Below are 15,779 nucleotides of genomic sequence, written 5' to 3'. Positions count from 1 at the left end.
TGTCTGCAGAGACATGTTCAGGAGGGCACACCCCGGAGTCAGGGCCTGCTTTCACGGGGGGCGGGGAGGGAGTGCCACACTTCCAGCCCCGCTCCGTCCCCAGACAAGCTTCGCCTCCAACCTCATTCAGTCCCCAGTCCTGCTCCACCTCCAGACACAGCTCTACCTTACTCCCTCTCAACCCCCAAGACCAGCTCTGTCGCCAGACGCAGCTCCCCTCCACCCCCTGCTCGGCTCTGTCCTCATTCCCTCTCTGCCCCCAAACCAGCTCCACCTCTATTCCCCAGTTCCACTCCCGGCTCCACCTCCAGCCCACTGTTGAGGGAGCCTTGGCTATGCAGTAATGGGGATGGGGCACAGACAGATTCTGTTACTGGAAAGGGGGATGTGACTGGAAAAGTTTAAGAACCACTGGACTAGATGAACTCTCAAGGTCACTTCCAGCCCTAAATTTCTATGAGTTATCACTGTTTGAAAACAAGGTGGGATTAGAGAGTAGTGATTTATTTAGCTCTGATTAAGTCCAGCCTGTGATGGGTTGGATCACAGAAACCCCTTTGGGAACTGCCAACTGATGTGACAAGACTACTTCTGCTCTTGCTTTCCTGTCCTGTCAGCTCAGGACTTCAGTGCCCTGCCTGGTTTGAGCCAGACCTGCTAGCCTGCTGCAAACCCAGACCCAGGTCTAAACCACGTCCCCTAATAGCTGTATGCTTCATTGAAAGCAACACAGGAAGCGTTCCTGTCCTTGACACTCAGATGCCCAACTCCCAATGGGGTCCAAACCCTAAATTAATCTATTTTACCCTGAATAAAGCTTATACAGCGTAAACGCATAAATTGTTCACTCTCTATAACACTGATAGAGAGATATGCCCAGCTGTTTACACCTCCCCCCGGTATTAATACATACTCTGGGTTAATTAATAAGTAAAAAGTGATGGTATTAAATACAGAAAGTAGGGTTTAATTGGTTCCAAGTAGTAACAGACAGAACAAAATGAATTACCAAGCAAAATAAAATAAAACACGCAAGTCTATGTCTAATCAAACTGAATACAGATAAAACCTCAGAAGTTCCAGTAAGCTTTCTTTTACAGACTAATCTCCTTCTAATCTGGCTCCAGCAATCTCTCACACCCCCTGCAGTTACTGTCCTTTGTTCCAGTTTCTTTCCGGTATCTTTGGGGGGTGGACAGACTCTCTCTTTAGCCAGCTGAAAACAAAATGGAGGGGTCTCCCAGGGGTTTAAGTAGACTTTCTCTTGTGGATGCCCCCACCTCTCTCCTATGCAAAGTCCAGCTACAAATTGGAGTTTTGGAATCACCTAGGCAAGTCAAATGGCCAAGCATGACTGAGTTCCTTACCAGCCAAGCCACATTCCTTGGAAAGCTCAAATGTGGATTGGCGTCTCCAAGTTCATTGTTGGCTTAAGGTCTTCTTGATTGGGCACTTACTGAGAATAGTCTTTTCTCAGGAAGCTGACCAACTGCTTTACTAAAACCTACTTAGAATCAGACAAGTATACAGCCAATATTCATAACTTTGAATACAAAAATGATACATTAATAGATTCAGTAAATCATAACCTCTACAGAGATATGTTACATGGCATATGTAGCATAAAACGTATTCCAGTTATATCATATACATACATTCATAAGCATATTTCCATAAAGCCTTATGGGGGGCACCGTCACACAGCCCCTTTCGTGCTTACTGCTAATTCATTCATGCAAGTTAAAACTTACATTTCTGTCTCAAAAGCAGCTCTGGAAAGCAGAAGCATGCCTTTAGAAAGGGCTAGATTGCACCAAATGTTAGGTATTTTCTAAAATTCCCCCCCCACACACACACGCCTCCCACCCCTCACCCCCAATAAGGGCTGGTATTTCTTCTGGCAATTTACTAAATATTAATAGTAATACAGACTTTTCAAAAGATGATACCCAGGCTATTTGTACTTTTTTTTTGATTCACTGTCTTCTATTTGCATCTTCATTTCTTCCCCATTGTGAAACGTTGCCTCAGTCTAGAAATATACCTTAGCAGAGGGAAAAGAAAAAATGTCTTCCTTTTGTCACCCTCTCTACTTTTTTTTTTTTGGCTCTCCTACTGCTTTACACACATATATCTAACTCAATATTGGTACTAACTCTTGAAGTTTTCACTTTTGAAAGAGAATGGTTTAATACAAAAATAATTTCATATGGAATGCATAAGAATCACATTTTTGTTTATTCTTTCAGTACAAAAGAAAAACTAGTTACATACTGGCAATAACCCGTCTTGTCCACAGATGTGACAAAGAAAATGTAAGCAGATGGGATGCATCTGCTAATCATAAACATTCCTTCATTAGTGTCATCAGATTTACTTTTGTGGTGTGTTTACATTCAACGCATCAGCTAATGAGGACATTTAATTCATAGTGCATATGATCTAGCCAATGACCTTTTTAATTAAATGTTGGTGACAACAGAAGAAAAACAATTAGAACTTGGATATGGGTCCATATATTCATGATTTCCTTCATTTGACTTTAACCTGAGGTTATATTGGTTGTTACTCGTAATTTATCTTCACGTGATTGCATGCACAGCAGGTAAAGTCTTGTGCTTCGGGGTACATGATGATTTTCTAAATGGGTCAGGAGTATATTTTCCTTCATGTAAATCATTGCATGATTGACTACATGAATTGCTTTTTGTCCCCCTTTCTTTGAAACATCGGGAGATGGTCACTGCAAGTGTTTTGAAACAAACTTGAGGGACCAATGGTCTGATTTGGGAAGCAAATCCAATGTTCTTCAACAATGGCTAACCCCAAAACATTAGGGAGCTGTGTAAATGCTGTCTCAACTTAACCCTACAATTACAGGTGCATGCATATTTAAGAAACTAAATGGGCATCATTTGCTTTCTGCCAATGCCCTGCATTTTCCTGAAAAAAGGCAATGTATGTTATTCTGTTTCAAAATCAATGCTATTACACAAGTGGCAGCCTATTACCATAAAGTCTTATAGAAAGCCACTGAATAGTCAGTGAACAGAGATAGAAATGAATTCACAAGCAAGTGGAAATAATTTACTATCCATGATGTGAGAGTTTTATCAAGGAAACTTAGCATGGTGCAGGGGCAATTAGGTGTGCATCTTACATACCAGCTAACAAGAGTACTGTATGCATTTTCCCACACACTGCTGTAATAGGCATGCATGGTTTTATGTGGGGTTGCATGGCATTATGTGATGTGAATTTCTATCTCCATATGAGACATACTAATAGAAATTTTAAAGAAAACATTTCTTCTACTGTGTGTGGAAGCAAGTGCTTTAAAATATCTCAAGATAGTTCTTCAGAACAGTTGATATAAGACTTCTACAGTTCTAATGTTTGTATTATGAATGTTTTCAAATAACCCATAAAAATTAAGAGCATGAATAATAACTTCATCAGTTATTAATTTACAATGGACTTCAATGAAGCTCTCTACACCTTATACCTGCTGCGGATATGGCTCTCAATTTCAAATGTTTGGGTCAGTTGTTTTTCTTCATTTTCTGTTTTCAGTACTCAGTCATAAGGCCAAAAACAATAATTTCTTATTTGTGAATTGGGTATTTGTCACCTGATGGCCACAGCCTATCTTTCAGACATAATGTAATTAATATGGAATGAAAAATGTTGGCATCCTCTAGACCACCAGGTTTTTCCTTACCTTCATCTCATCTAAAATATAAAACCCCATATCAACAAGGTGTACTTTAAATGGAACTGGTGTTCCCCAGGAATTTTACTGGAGTACTCTAAAGCCTTGTTGAACTTTAACTGGAGACAATTAGTGTAGTTGGTAGCAACTACTGAGAAAAGCCAAGCACTCTACTCCGGGTTTCAGCCCAGGGTCCTGTGGATTGCAGCTGTCTACAGTGTCCCTTGTAACAGCTGTGTGACAGCTGCAATGCCCTGGGCTATTTTCCCCATAGCCTCCTCCCAACACCTTCTTTATCCTCACCACAGGACCTTCCTCCTGATGTCTGGTAATGCTTGTACTTCGCAGTCCTCCAGCAGTACGCCTACTCACCCTCAGCTTCTTGCGCCTCTTGCTCCCAGCTCCTCACATGACCCTCACTGACTAAGTGCGGTCCTTTTTAAATCAGGTGCTCTGATTAGCCTGCCTGTCTTAATTGAGTCTAGCAGCTTCTTAATTGGCTCCACGTGTCCTAATTAGCCTGTCTGCCTTAATTGGTTCCAGCAAGTTCCTGATTGTTCTGGAACTGCCCGTTACCTTACCCAAGGAAAAGGGATGTGCTTAACCTGGGGCTAATATATCTGCCTTCTGTCACTCTCCTGTAGCCATCTGGCCCGACTCTGTCCCACTACTTATAACCTTTAACCGAGCGGTCAGAGCACTTGCACAGGTTGTGTGAGACCTGGCTTCAATTCTTTTCTCTGACTGTTGTGGAGGGGGGATTTGAACTTGCCTCTTAAACGGTGGGCTATAGGGTATTCTGGGGTGGGTCTTGCACAGTCTAGTCTATTGAAGCTGTTCCAGTGTGTTTAAATAATTAAATATCCATTGGAGCAGGGTCCAGAAACTCTCTCCCATAACCCATTGGAGTGCCCTAACCACAGGGCTGGAGAGTCATTCTAATTCTCTTTTTGGCCCAATAGCTGTTTATCCACAGTGGATCAGTTCCAACAAAAGAGAACGAGAGAATATCCAGAAAATTCCACAGTTCCGTGGTTAAGGGAATTCCCCAGGGTGGGGATAAGACCCAATTTTCTACATCAGGCAGAGGGGAGAATTGAACTCATGACAGCCCTACCCACTGGGATAAAACTGTATAGCAGGAGGCAGCACCTCTGAGCATGCTCACCACATCTAGCTCTGAGCATGCCTACCACATCTGGCCAAACAGGTGAAAAAGGTTGGGGAAATGTCTTATTTGGGAATCCAGCTGGGGCTTAGATATAAATTAGGTGTGAAGCTGCTGGGTGCGGTCGAGACTGAGGTGGCTGTTTGAATTCCCAGCTGCCGAAGTGTAGACCCCTTGGGGAATTCAGTGGCAGAAACTTAGACATAGGGACTTTAAGCACCTACAGGATTAGGCAGCAGCCAAGCAGGGGTTTTGGCGCTTCAGGGTATGTCTATCCATTGTAGCAATCCATTGTAGAGCTCTACGGGAACTTTTTTTGTCAAACTATATTCTCTCTAACAAGGATATGTTTTTGTCTGTTTTGCCCAACTATCTCAGAATTCCATTTTTGGTGCTAGAATCTGCCATTTTGCTACAGCCAGGTGCCCAATATTTTATTTTTTCTGCCCTGCCAGACCTGGCTATTGCTTCCTCTTCCTGTGCTGCTTTCACTGAGGCAAAGCCATGAGCAACAGCTCTCTTAGTTCATCAGGACCATCCCAGCCCATACAACATGTGTGTCCTAGAGGGAGAACATGGCAGTCAGGGGCCAAGCCAATGAGTCATGGGCACCAGTCAGTGCTCTGTCTGGCACAGATTGCAAAGTACACAGAGCTGGATTGACACAAACTGGGGCCTAAACACACCAAAGAAAAATGTCCTAGAGGCTTCACTCCATGGCCCTGCACCCACTATAGCCTCAAGAAGACTGGTATAGTAGCATTAGGCCCCTTTTTCAACCCCAAGAGTGCCCACTAGTCCTTGGAAGGGTGGCTGGGGAGGAAGGCCCTGCGTACTCATCCCAACAGCTGGGGTTTATCTTCTTGTTTGTGGGAGCTGGACCTGCTACACTTTCCTCCTGCTAAACATACTGTCCTCTGTTTGGATATGCATTAGGGTGACCACCTGCTAATGTTTTCACACCTTCACTATATTTTATAAATTTAAAAGTGCAGGTTTCATTAATCCTTGCCATTGGAGGGAGGGTCCTGTGTACTAGTTGGGTGAGTATAGTATGCAGAAACCTCCCTCCAATGGCAAGGACTAATGAAACCTGCACATTTCAATTTTAAAATGTAGTCACCCAGTGGCCTCCCTAATATGTGTGCGCACACACATGCTAGATGTCCCCCCAAAGCAGCGGCATTTTGGACTTAAACCTCCATACTGTTCAATGGGGATGTTCACAGCTCTCAGGGATATTGTTGCTGTCTCTCTGTAGACTGAGGCAGACATCACTGCTTCAGTTATAGTCGGGTAATCCTTTCAAACTTCTCCCCACAACAAGAAGGTTAGATTTCTTTTTTTGTGTAATGAATGCTGAGATTCTGATGTAATCACATAGCTCTTGGGGCTGGGGCTCAAGCCCTAGAAGCATGAGTATTGTTCAGATCCTCCACTCTGATAGAAATACAAAACCAATTAAGGTTTCAGAGTAGCAGCCCTGTTAGTCTGTACCCGCAAAAAGAAAAAGGAGTACTCGTGGCACCTTAGAAATTAACAAATTTATTTGAGCATAAGCTTTCGTGAGCTCAAGCAAGCTTATGCTCAAATAAATTTGTTAGTCTCTAAGGTGCCACGAGTACTCCTTTTCTTAAAACCGATTAACTGGTTTCTCAGGGTATCAGATCAGGCTTTTTGTGGGTACAGTGGACGGTTAGCCATTTACTCACAGGTAAAACCTTCTCTTCCAATGAGATTGTTTTACCTTTTTTACCACACTCCACACATTTTAATTTTTTCTGAAATCCCCACACACTTGGTGCAGTTCATAAATTAAAGATACACAACATAAAAGGCTTGAAATTGTTTGGTGACAGAACCTCCCTAAAACCGAAGTTTCTCTCTCTCCTCGTCATCGACTATAACTTTAATTTTCCCTACCCCATCCTGCAATTTTATCTGATTATCTCAGACACTGCCTTTTTCCTCTAGCACTCAAGGTCTCAGAGTGTCACTGTTGCCATTATGACCTGAGGGAAGTTAGATTTTTGGTGTTTCCCCACTTCAAGGTTCAAATCCAGATTGATGTGTGAAGCAGAAAAGGGAAAATTCTGGAAGTATGGCATCGTGCCGACAGCTAGCTTCAGAAAACCCAGTGGGAGAGAAAGAGATCAAGTGCAGAACACTTTTGTTTGACTTAGGTTTACATATACAAATAGAGAAGGCTGGTTGGACTGAAAGCAAAGTTAGAAAAAAGTCCACAATTTAAATCAAGATTGAAAATCTTTCTAAAAGATACACTATAAATCAAACAGAAGCTATGACCCTTATGCAGAGTTTACTGAAGTGAGGTGATATGGCCCGTGATATGCAGACGGTCAGACTAAATAACCATAATGGTACTTTCTGGCCTTAAAATATATGAATCTATTCAAAGCAATTCTGTTTTTAACATAGGGCATCCTATGTTGGACATAGGCAGTGCTATAGAGCATTCTGGTTAATGGATGCAACCCAACATCACCACTTACAGCTAGGTCAGTCACAGCAGCTGCTGACAAAAGGCACAGCTATCACTATGGAAAAAGTGAGCATTTACCCTTAATTACCAAACAGTGGTAACAGAGCTACCACAGTTTTTCTCATTCTATGTTCACCCACTCATAATTGACGTGTGAGAAAATATCAGATACTTCAAAAGAACAAATACCATGGAAAGGTTCAAATCCATTATTAAAGCTAGTATTGATGAGACAGGAGTTTAAGCTATATTTTCTCCTCTTGTGACACTCCTTGGGATGACTGAATCATACTTTCAAAAATCTCATTGTAGTGTGAAAGAAAATAAGTTACCTGTAACCACAACCGGTCACCTGTATTTGTTTTACCATTGGCAGTGCACTGAAAAGTGGCAAACTGTCCAGCATTGACTTCCACACTCTGAAGACGCAGGAAATGTGGGGTTTTGGCTGACGGAAGAGAAAAAAGGATAGAGTTATTAACACACAGTGTGACTGGGATGGATTCATACTGGTACATTAAATATATACTGTTTTAAAATGTTCCAGTAATAAATTTACAGTGGAGAAAAACACGTGTTAACAAGTGTTTTAAATATTTGATTCTAATTGTAGAAGATACTATATACTGTTAAGTGAGCTTTGTTCCTTTTTGCATGTATCTGGGATACAAAAAAGGAGAAGGGTGCTATCTTATTGTTCCTGCTGTGCAAATTATTTTAGCTCAGCAGCCCTCTTGTATTAACACTTCTATATTAATAAAGATTATATTGAAATCTAATTGATGTTTTGAACAAAAACATATTAGCTATTTATACCAGCAACTAGACCAGCACAGTGAAAAGTTAAATTATGTTGTTAAGGAAACTACTTTTTCCTTTTAATTAGATACAATGTGTGTAGAGAATGCATTTGAGCATGATTGTTTGGTATGCTACAGTTTTAGCATAACATTTCCACCAAGAAGAGCTATATTCTTTAAAGACAGCTCTTCTGAAGAATAGCAGAGGAAAACAAAACACAATAGCTGCTGCATGGTAATACTTATTTCCAGTTTACACTGGGAGAGCACCCCACAACAACAGAAAAGCAATGTGTCTGCAAATACTCTTTCAGTAAGACACCTATATAAAAAAGAATTATCTCAATTTCACCTACCTGGATAAATGTAGTATATTGTTTTTTGCTTTTACTAGAAAAAGTAAATTGAACTGAAGAAAAAAAAATCAGAAATTAGAGAGAGTATTCTCTTTGAGAAAGACAATAGTTCCAAACAATCCAGCTCCCAAAGAAGTCAAGAGGAATCTTTCCATTGACTACTGTGGTAGTTGAACTAGGCCTAGAATATTGCTTTCAGTTATACTCACCTCAGTACTAGAAATATTTCAACAAACTGAAGAGACCTACCAGATGACCAACATAAATGATTAAGGTGATAACTTAAAAAACAACAACATTAAAATAACTTTGTAGGTATGACTTGGAGAATCATAAGCATAACAGGGGATATAAGAAAGATCTATATTAATTCAAGAGGAACACTCGTTTAAGGGTCAGCACAAGGGATTATACAATAAGGGGGAGAAATTTTGGATGAATACTATGAAAAATGTCTCTATGGAGAAATCTATTAGACTTCGTAATGGAGATTTGATCCTGCTCCCATTCTAGTCAATGGGAAAATTCCCATTGACTTCAATGGTGCAGGATCAAGCTCTTGTTTCACAAGCAAAGTGGTGGAACCACATCCCTTTAAAACCAGACTAGGTAAAGAACCAGATAGGCCCCACACTAGCAATGAGGGGACCAATGGGGCAGCTAGGCTCCACACGGGCAACGAGAGAATTCATAGATTCATAGATACTAAGGTCAGAAGGGACCACTCTGATCATCTAGTCCGACCTCCTGCACAGCGCAGGCCACAGAATGTCACCCACCACTCCTATGAAAAACCTCACCCAAGTCTGAGCTATTGAAGTCCTCAAATCATGGTTCAAAACTTCAAGGAGCAGAGAAGCCTCCCTCCAGTCAACCATGCCCCATGCTACAGAGGAAGGCGAAAAACCTCCAGGGCCTCTCCAATCTGCCCTGGAGGAAAACTCCCTCCCGACCCCAAACATGGCAATCAGCCAAACCCTGAGCACATGGGCAAGATTCACCAGCCAGATACCCAGGAAAGAGTTTTCTATAGTAAATCAGATCCCATCCATCTAATATTCCATCTCAGGGGATTTGGCCTATTTACCCTGAATATTTAAAGATCAATTACTTACCAAAATCCCATTATCCCATCATACCATCTCCTCCATAAACTTATCGAGTAGAATCTTAAAACCAGATAGATCTTTTGCCCCCACTGCTTCCCTTGGAAGGTTATTCCAAAACTTCACTCCTCTGATGGTTAAAAACCTTCGTCTGATTTCAAGTCTAAACTTCCTGGTGGTCAGTTTATACCCATTTGTTCTTGTGTCCACATTGGTGCTGAGCTTAAATAATTCCTCTCCCTCTCCTATATTTATCCCTCTGATATATTTATAGAGAGCAATCATATCTCCCCTCAACCTTCTTTTAGTTAGGCTAAACAAGCCAAGCTCCTTAAGTCTCCTTTCATAAGACAAGTTTTCCATTCCTCGGATCATCCTAGTAGCCGTTCTCTGTACCTGCTCCAGTTTGAATTCATCCTTTTTAAACATGGGAGACCAGAACTGCACACGGTATTCTAGGTGAGGTCTCACAAGTGCCTTGTATAACGGTACTAAAACCTCCTTATCCCTACTGGAAATGCCTCTCCTGATGCATCCCAAAACCGCATTAGCTTTTTTCACAGCCATATCACATTGGCAGCTCATAGTCATCCTATGATCAACCAATACTCCAAGGTCCTTCTCCTCTTCCGTTACTTCTAATTGATGCGTCCCCAACTTATAGCTAAAATTCTTGTTATTAATCCCTAAATGCATAACCTTACACTTCTCACTATTAAATTTCATCCTATTACTATTACTCCAGTTTACAAGGTCATCCAGATCCTCCTGTATAATATCCCGATCCTTCTCCGAATTGGCAATACCTCCCAGCTTTGTATCATCTGCAAACTTTATTAGCACACTCCCACTTTTTGTGCCAAGGTCAGTAACAAAAAGATTAAATAAGATTGGTCCCAAAACCGATCCCTGAGGAACTCCACTGGTAACCTCCCTCCAACCTGACAGTTCGCCTTTCAGTAGGACCCGTTGCAGTCTCCCCTTTAACCAATTCCTTATCCACCTTCTGATGTTCATATTGATCCCCATCTTCTCCAATTTAACTAATAATTCCCCATGTGGCACAGTATCAAATGCCTTACTGAAATCTAGGTAAATTAGATCCACTGCATTTCCTTTATCTAAAAAATCTGTTACTTTTTCAAAAAAGGAGATTAGGTTGGTTTGGCACGATCTACCTTTTGTAAAACCATGTTGTATTTTGTCCCATTTACCATGGACTTCAATGTCCTTAACTAATTTCTCCTTCAAAATTTTTTCCAGGACCTTGCATACTACAGATGTCAAACTAACTGGCCTGTAGTTACCCGGATCACTTTTTTTTCCTTTCTTAAAAATAGGAACTATATTAGCAATTCTCCAATCATTCGGAACTATTCCTGAGTTTACAGATTCATTAAAAATTCTTGCTAATGGGCTTGCAATTTCAGGTGCCAATTCCTTTAATATTCTTGGATGAAGATTATCTGGGCCCCCCGATTTAGTCCCATTAAGCTGTTTCAGTTTCGCTTCTACCTCTGATATGGTAATATCTAAATCTATATCCTCCTTCCCATTTGTCATGCTACCATTATCCCCAAGATCCTCTTTAGCCTTATTAAAGACTGAGGCAAAGTATTTGTTTAGATATTGGGCCATGCCTAGATTATCTTTAACCTCCACTCCATCCTCAGTGTTAAGCGGCCCCACTTCTTCCTTCTTAGTTTTCTTCTTATTTATATGGCTATAGAACCTTTTACTATTGGTTTTAATTCTCTTTGCAAGGTCCAACTCTACTCGACTTTTAGCCTCTCTGACTTTATCCCTACATCTTCTGACCTCAATTAGGTAGCTTTCCTTGCTGATCCCTCCCACTCCCTGTATGCTTTCTGCTTCTTCATAATCACCTCTCTAAGATGCTTGCTCATCCAGCTTGGTCTACAACTCCTTCCTATGAATTTTTTCCCCTTTCTTGGGATACAGGCTTCCGATAGCTTCTGCAGTTTTGATTTAAAGTAATCCCAGGCCTCAACTACCTTTAGATCCATAAGTTCTTCAGTCCAATCCACTTCCCTAACTAATTTCCTTAATTTTTGAAAGTCAGCCCTTTTGAAATCAAAAACCCTAGTTGCAGATTTGTTTTTGTTAATCCTTCCATTTAGTTTGAACTGAATTAGCTCATGATCACTTGAGCCAAGATTGTCCCCTACAACCATTTCTTCTATGAGGTCCTCGCTACTCACCAAAATTAAATCTAAAATGGCATCCCCTCTAGTCGGTTCAGCAACTACTTGATGAAGGAATCCATCAGCTATCGCATCTAGGAAAATCTGAGCCCTATTATTATTACTAGCACTGGTCCTCCAGTCTATATCTGGGAAGTTAAAGTTAAAGTTAAAGAATTAAAGAGAGTCTTTAGACCCAGTTGACCCTGGCCCATTAACCTGTAGCCAATGTCAGGCGTGGAGAGGGAAATTCAAAGGAAAAGACGTAGGCCTAGTCTACACTAGGATTTTTACATTAGTGTAGTTACAGATTGCTCAGCGGTGAGAAAAATCCATGCCCCTGAGAGACATAGCTATCCCAACCTAACCCCCAGTGTAGACAGTGCTAGTTTGACCAAAGAATTCTTTCGTCAGCCTAGCTACTGCCTCTGCTACTGCTTATAAGCAGAAGGCAGGTTTGCGAGGAAGCAGCCAGGAAAGGAACATGCCTTTCCTGGCTGCTGCAGCCCAGCAAACCTGCCTGAAGGCAGGGAAGCAGTGGGGAGGGTGGGCTGCAACCAGGGCTTTCTATGGGCAGCAGGGTCCTGGGGCCCCTTGCGGCTGTACCTCTCCTCATGCTCTCTGGGAACTGTTTAAAAATTTGAAGATAATCACTCTGAGTTTATTTATTTTGGCAACACTGTAAAACTTGGTAGAGTGTATGCATAGCATTATCTGTCTTGCCAAAAATTTAGACACTAACAATTTTAACACAATATTTTTAATTTTTAGTATACACTATAACTGTTTAGATGTTTATAATGAATTCTTCATATCCTAAATTAATTACTTTACTAAAGAATTGTTTCATTAAAGTAATTAGGTTTCAACATGAGTTTCATTGGTTATGCTAGTACATTGCACGCTGTGGGGTGTATTTTGCTCTCTGCTTTAACAATAACTACATCCATGCTTTGAGGATTGATCACTATAAATGCACAGATCAAAACTCAAATATTTTGCAGGCAAAATTAACATGACAAAGTATTACTTAGCCTATTTGAATTACAGATACAAATTCAAAATGCAGTTTAAGCACAAATACTGTAGAAGCAACATGAGAGCCTTCTACGTTTATTAGAACTAAGTGAATCAGAAATAACAAAGTTGCTGATTCTGTATAGCCATCTCCACATTTCAAGATGTTTCTATGTCTTTCTGCCACTAAACTCTAAAACCATTTTTATGAGGCATTCCAATATTCAACAATAAACTACATTTTATTTTAAATGACACAGTGCCTGTTTACAAACCATTAGGGATACCTTCAGGGATAGTATTTGCCAGTTATATGCAGTCTCCCGCCCATCAACCTTAGGCACAATAGGTTACAATCTTCAATTCAGAAGATTAATATTAATATATCTTTATTCGTTTAATTTAATAAGCTTTAACAATTCTAAATAATTTTAGTTTACTTGGGCAGTTTGCTGAAAGTCATGACAAATTACTACATATAAAGCATTTTATTTGCAATGTTGCATAACAAAGCAACAAACCCACAGCCAGTTAAGTGTTCTGGTTGAAAAGGTCTGAAGGAAATCACACGTGTTCATTTCTTCGCTACTCTACCTGCAGCCACATACCTCAATCTGTGATCTTTGATAAGCAGGGTTGGCATGGGTAGGCTTTATTATTATTCGCACTGGAGTAACACATAGAGGCACCAATAAGGGATTGAGAGCCCCATCATGTTAGGCACTGTTCAGAACTTGAATAAGCACTCATCTCTTCAGATATAATGTACAGCATCTTAATGCTTACAATGGTTGCTTGACAGTCAATAAATTTTTATAACACTGGAATTGTTATTGACATTTCCTGTTTCATTTGCTTTAGACATTGTCACAAACATAAAGGGAAGGGTAAACACCTTTAAATCCCTCCTGGCCAGAGGAAAAACCCTTTCACCTGTAAAGGGTTAAGAAGCTAAGATAACCTCGCTGGCACCTGGCCAAATTGACCAATGAGGAGACAAGATACTTTCAAAGCTGGAGAAGGGGGGGGGGGACAAAGAGTCCTCTCTGTGTGTGTGATGCTTTTCCCGGGACCAGAGCAGGAATGCAGGTCAGAACTCCTGTAAAGAGCTAGTAAGCAATCTAGTTAGATATGCGTTAGATTCTGTTTTGTCTAAATGGATGATAAAATAAGTTTGTTGAATGGAATGTATATTCCTGTTTTTGTGTCTTTGTGTAACTTAAGGTTTTGCCTAGAGGGATTCTCTATGTTTTGAATCTGACTACGCTGTAAGGTATCTCCCTTCCTGATTTTACAGAGGTTTTTCTTTTACTTTTTCTTTAATTAAAATTCTCTTTTAAGAACCTGATTGTTTTTTCATTGTTCTTAAGATCCAAGGGTTTGGGTCTGTGTTCACCTATGCAAATTGGTGAGGATTTTTATCAAGCCTTCCCCAGGAAAAGGGGTGTAGTGCTTGGGGGGATATTTTGGAGGGGAGACATTTCCAAGTGGGCACTTCCCCTGTTATTTTTGTTAAGACACTTTGGTGGTGGCAGCATAAGGTCCAGGGACAAAAGGTAAACGTTTGTACCTTGGGGAAGTTTTAACCTAAGCTGGTAAGAATAATCATAGAGGGTTTTTCATTCAGGTCCCCACATCTGTACTCTAGAGTTCAGAGTGGGGAAGAAACCTTGACAGACATATATTGGAATATTGTCTCAAATACATTTTAGAAAGACAGTTCCAAAATAATATAGGCACTTACTGCACGGATGTCCCAAAACCTTCACCTCATCAATAGCCAGATATCCTTGATGACCTGAAGTGACTACTTCAAAAATAACCTGAGAAGTGAAGAGAGAAGTTCAGTTTACAATTCTGTAATTACACAGTGGAAATAAAGTCTCTTATATCCATTAAATTACTATGGAAAAATAAGACAACTAAGTATTTATTTAAATAATATGTTGAGAACTCACAACAAAAAGTCAAGAATGCATCTTTCAAAAAATTTAGGACCAGAACATAAACAGAACAAACGTTTTCACAACATTACTCCCCACTGGTTAAATAACACACTAAAGAGACTCCAAAAGCTATTGGATCTACAAAGCAGTCAGATTAACTTTTCATTTTCTGTCCTTTATAGTATAAACCTGTTTATATTTAATACATGACAATTATACAGTATAGCCACATTTCTGCAGTGAACTGTATCAGACATATGCATGGCTATTTTCATGAGTGCATTAGACATGCTCTTAATCTTCCACCCACTGTACTACGTTAAGTAAAGCAGATCCACTGGCTACAGTTTGTTTGATGACTATAAATAGGTCACAAGATAAATGGACTGCTCTTGTCAGCTGAATTAAGAGCATTGAAAAGTAAATGTCTCCAAACTTTGGCAGCACTTGCTTTGAACAACTCAAGTCTGTTTCTGAGGAACAGGAAAAAAATATGCCAGTGGCATTAATGGGTACTTTTTCAAAGTAACGAATCTTGCCCATATGCTCAGGGTTTAGCTGATTGCCATATTTGGGGTCGGGAAGGAATTTTCCTCCAGGGCAGATTGGAGAGGCCCTGGAGGTTTTTCGCCTTCCTCTGTAGCATGGGGCATGGTTGACTGGAGGGAGGCTTCTCTGCTCCTTGAAGTTTTGAACCATGATTTGAGGACTTCAATAGCTCAGACATAGGTGAGGTTTTTCATAGGAGTGGTGGGTGACATTCTGTGGCCTGCGCTGTGCAGGAGGTCGGACTAGATGATCAGAGTGGTCCCTTCTGACCTTAGTATCTATGAATCTATGAATCTATGACATGCATGTTCAAATCCTGCTATTTTTTAATACTGCTTTTCTTTGGAAATTTATCCCTAATTGTTTTTCTCTACTGTGCTCAAGAAGCATACAAAGAAAGTTTGAAAGACATTTCACA

General features: G+C 40.5%; 1 protein-coding gene across 16 annotated transcripts in view; it reads right to left on the bottom strand.

Moving 5' to 3' along the window:
- PTPRM (protein tyrosine phosphatase receptor type M) overlaps positions 1-15,779 on the bottom strand; it is a 729,763-nt gene that overhangs the window by 451,523 nt on the left and 262,461 nt on the right. For all 16 annotated transcript variants that reach the window (XM_038390871.2, XM_038390872.2, XM_038390875.2 and 13 more), the window contains exons 4-5: positions 14,611-14,689; positions 7,716-7,831 (exon numbers count right to left, since the gene is read on the bottom strand). In XM_038390871.2, the coding sequence (XP_038246799.1) occupies positions 7,716-7,831; positions 14,611-14,689 (195 nt within the window). The remainder of the gene's footprint in view (positions 1-7,715; positions 7,832-14,610; positions 14,690-15,779) is intronic.

Source organism: Dermochelys coriacea, chromosome 2 (genome assembly GCF_009764565.3).
Source record: "Dermochelys coriacea isolate rDerCor1 chromosome 2, rDerCor1.pri.v4, whole genome shotgun sequence".
Taxonomy (NCBI): Eukaryota; Metazoa; Chordata; order Testudines; family Dermochelyidae; genus Dermochelys; species Dermochelys coriacea.
Note: the sequence above shows the minus strand (reverse complement) of the source record. Positions and strands in the feature narration are given on the sequence as shown.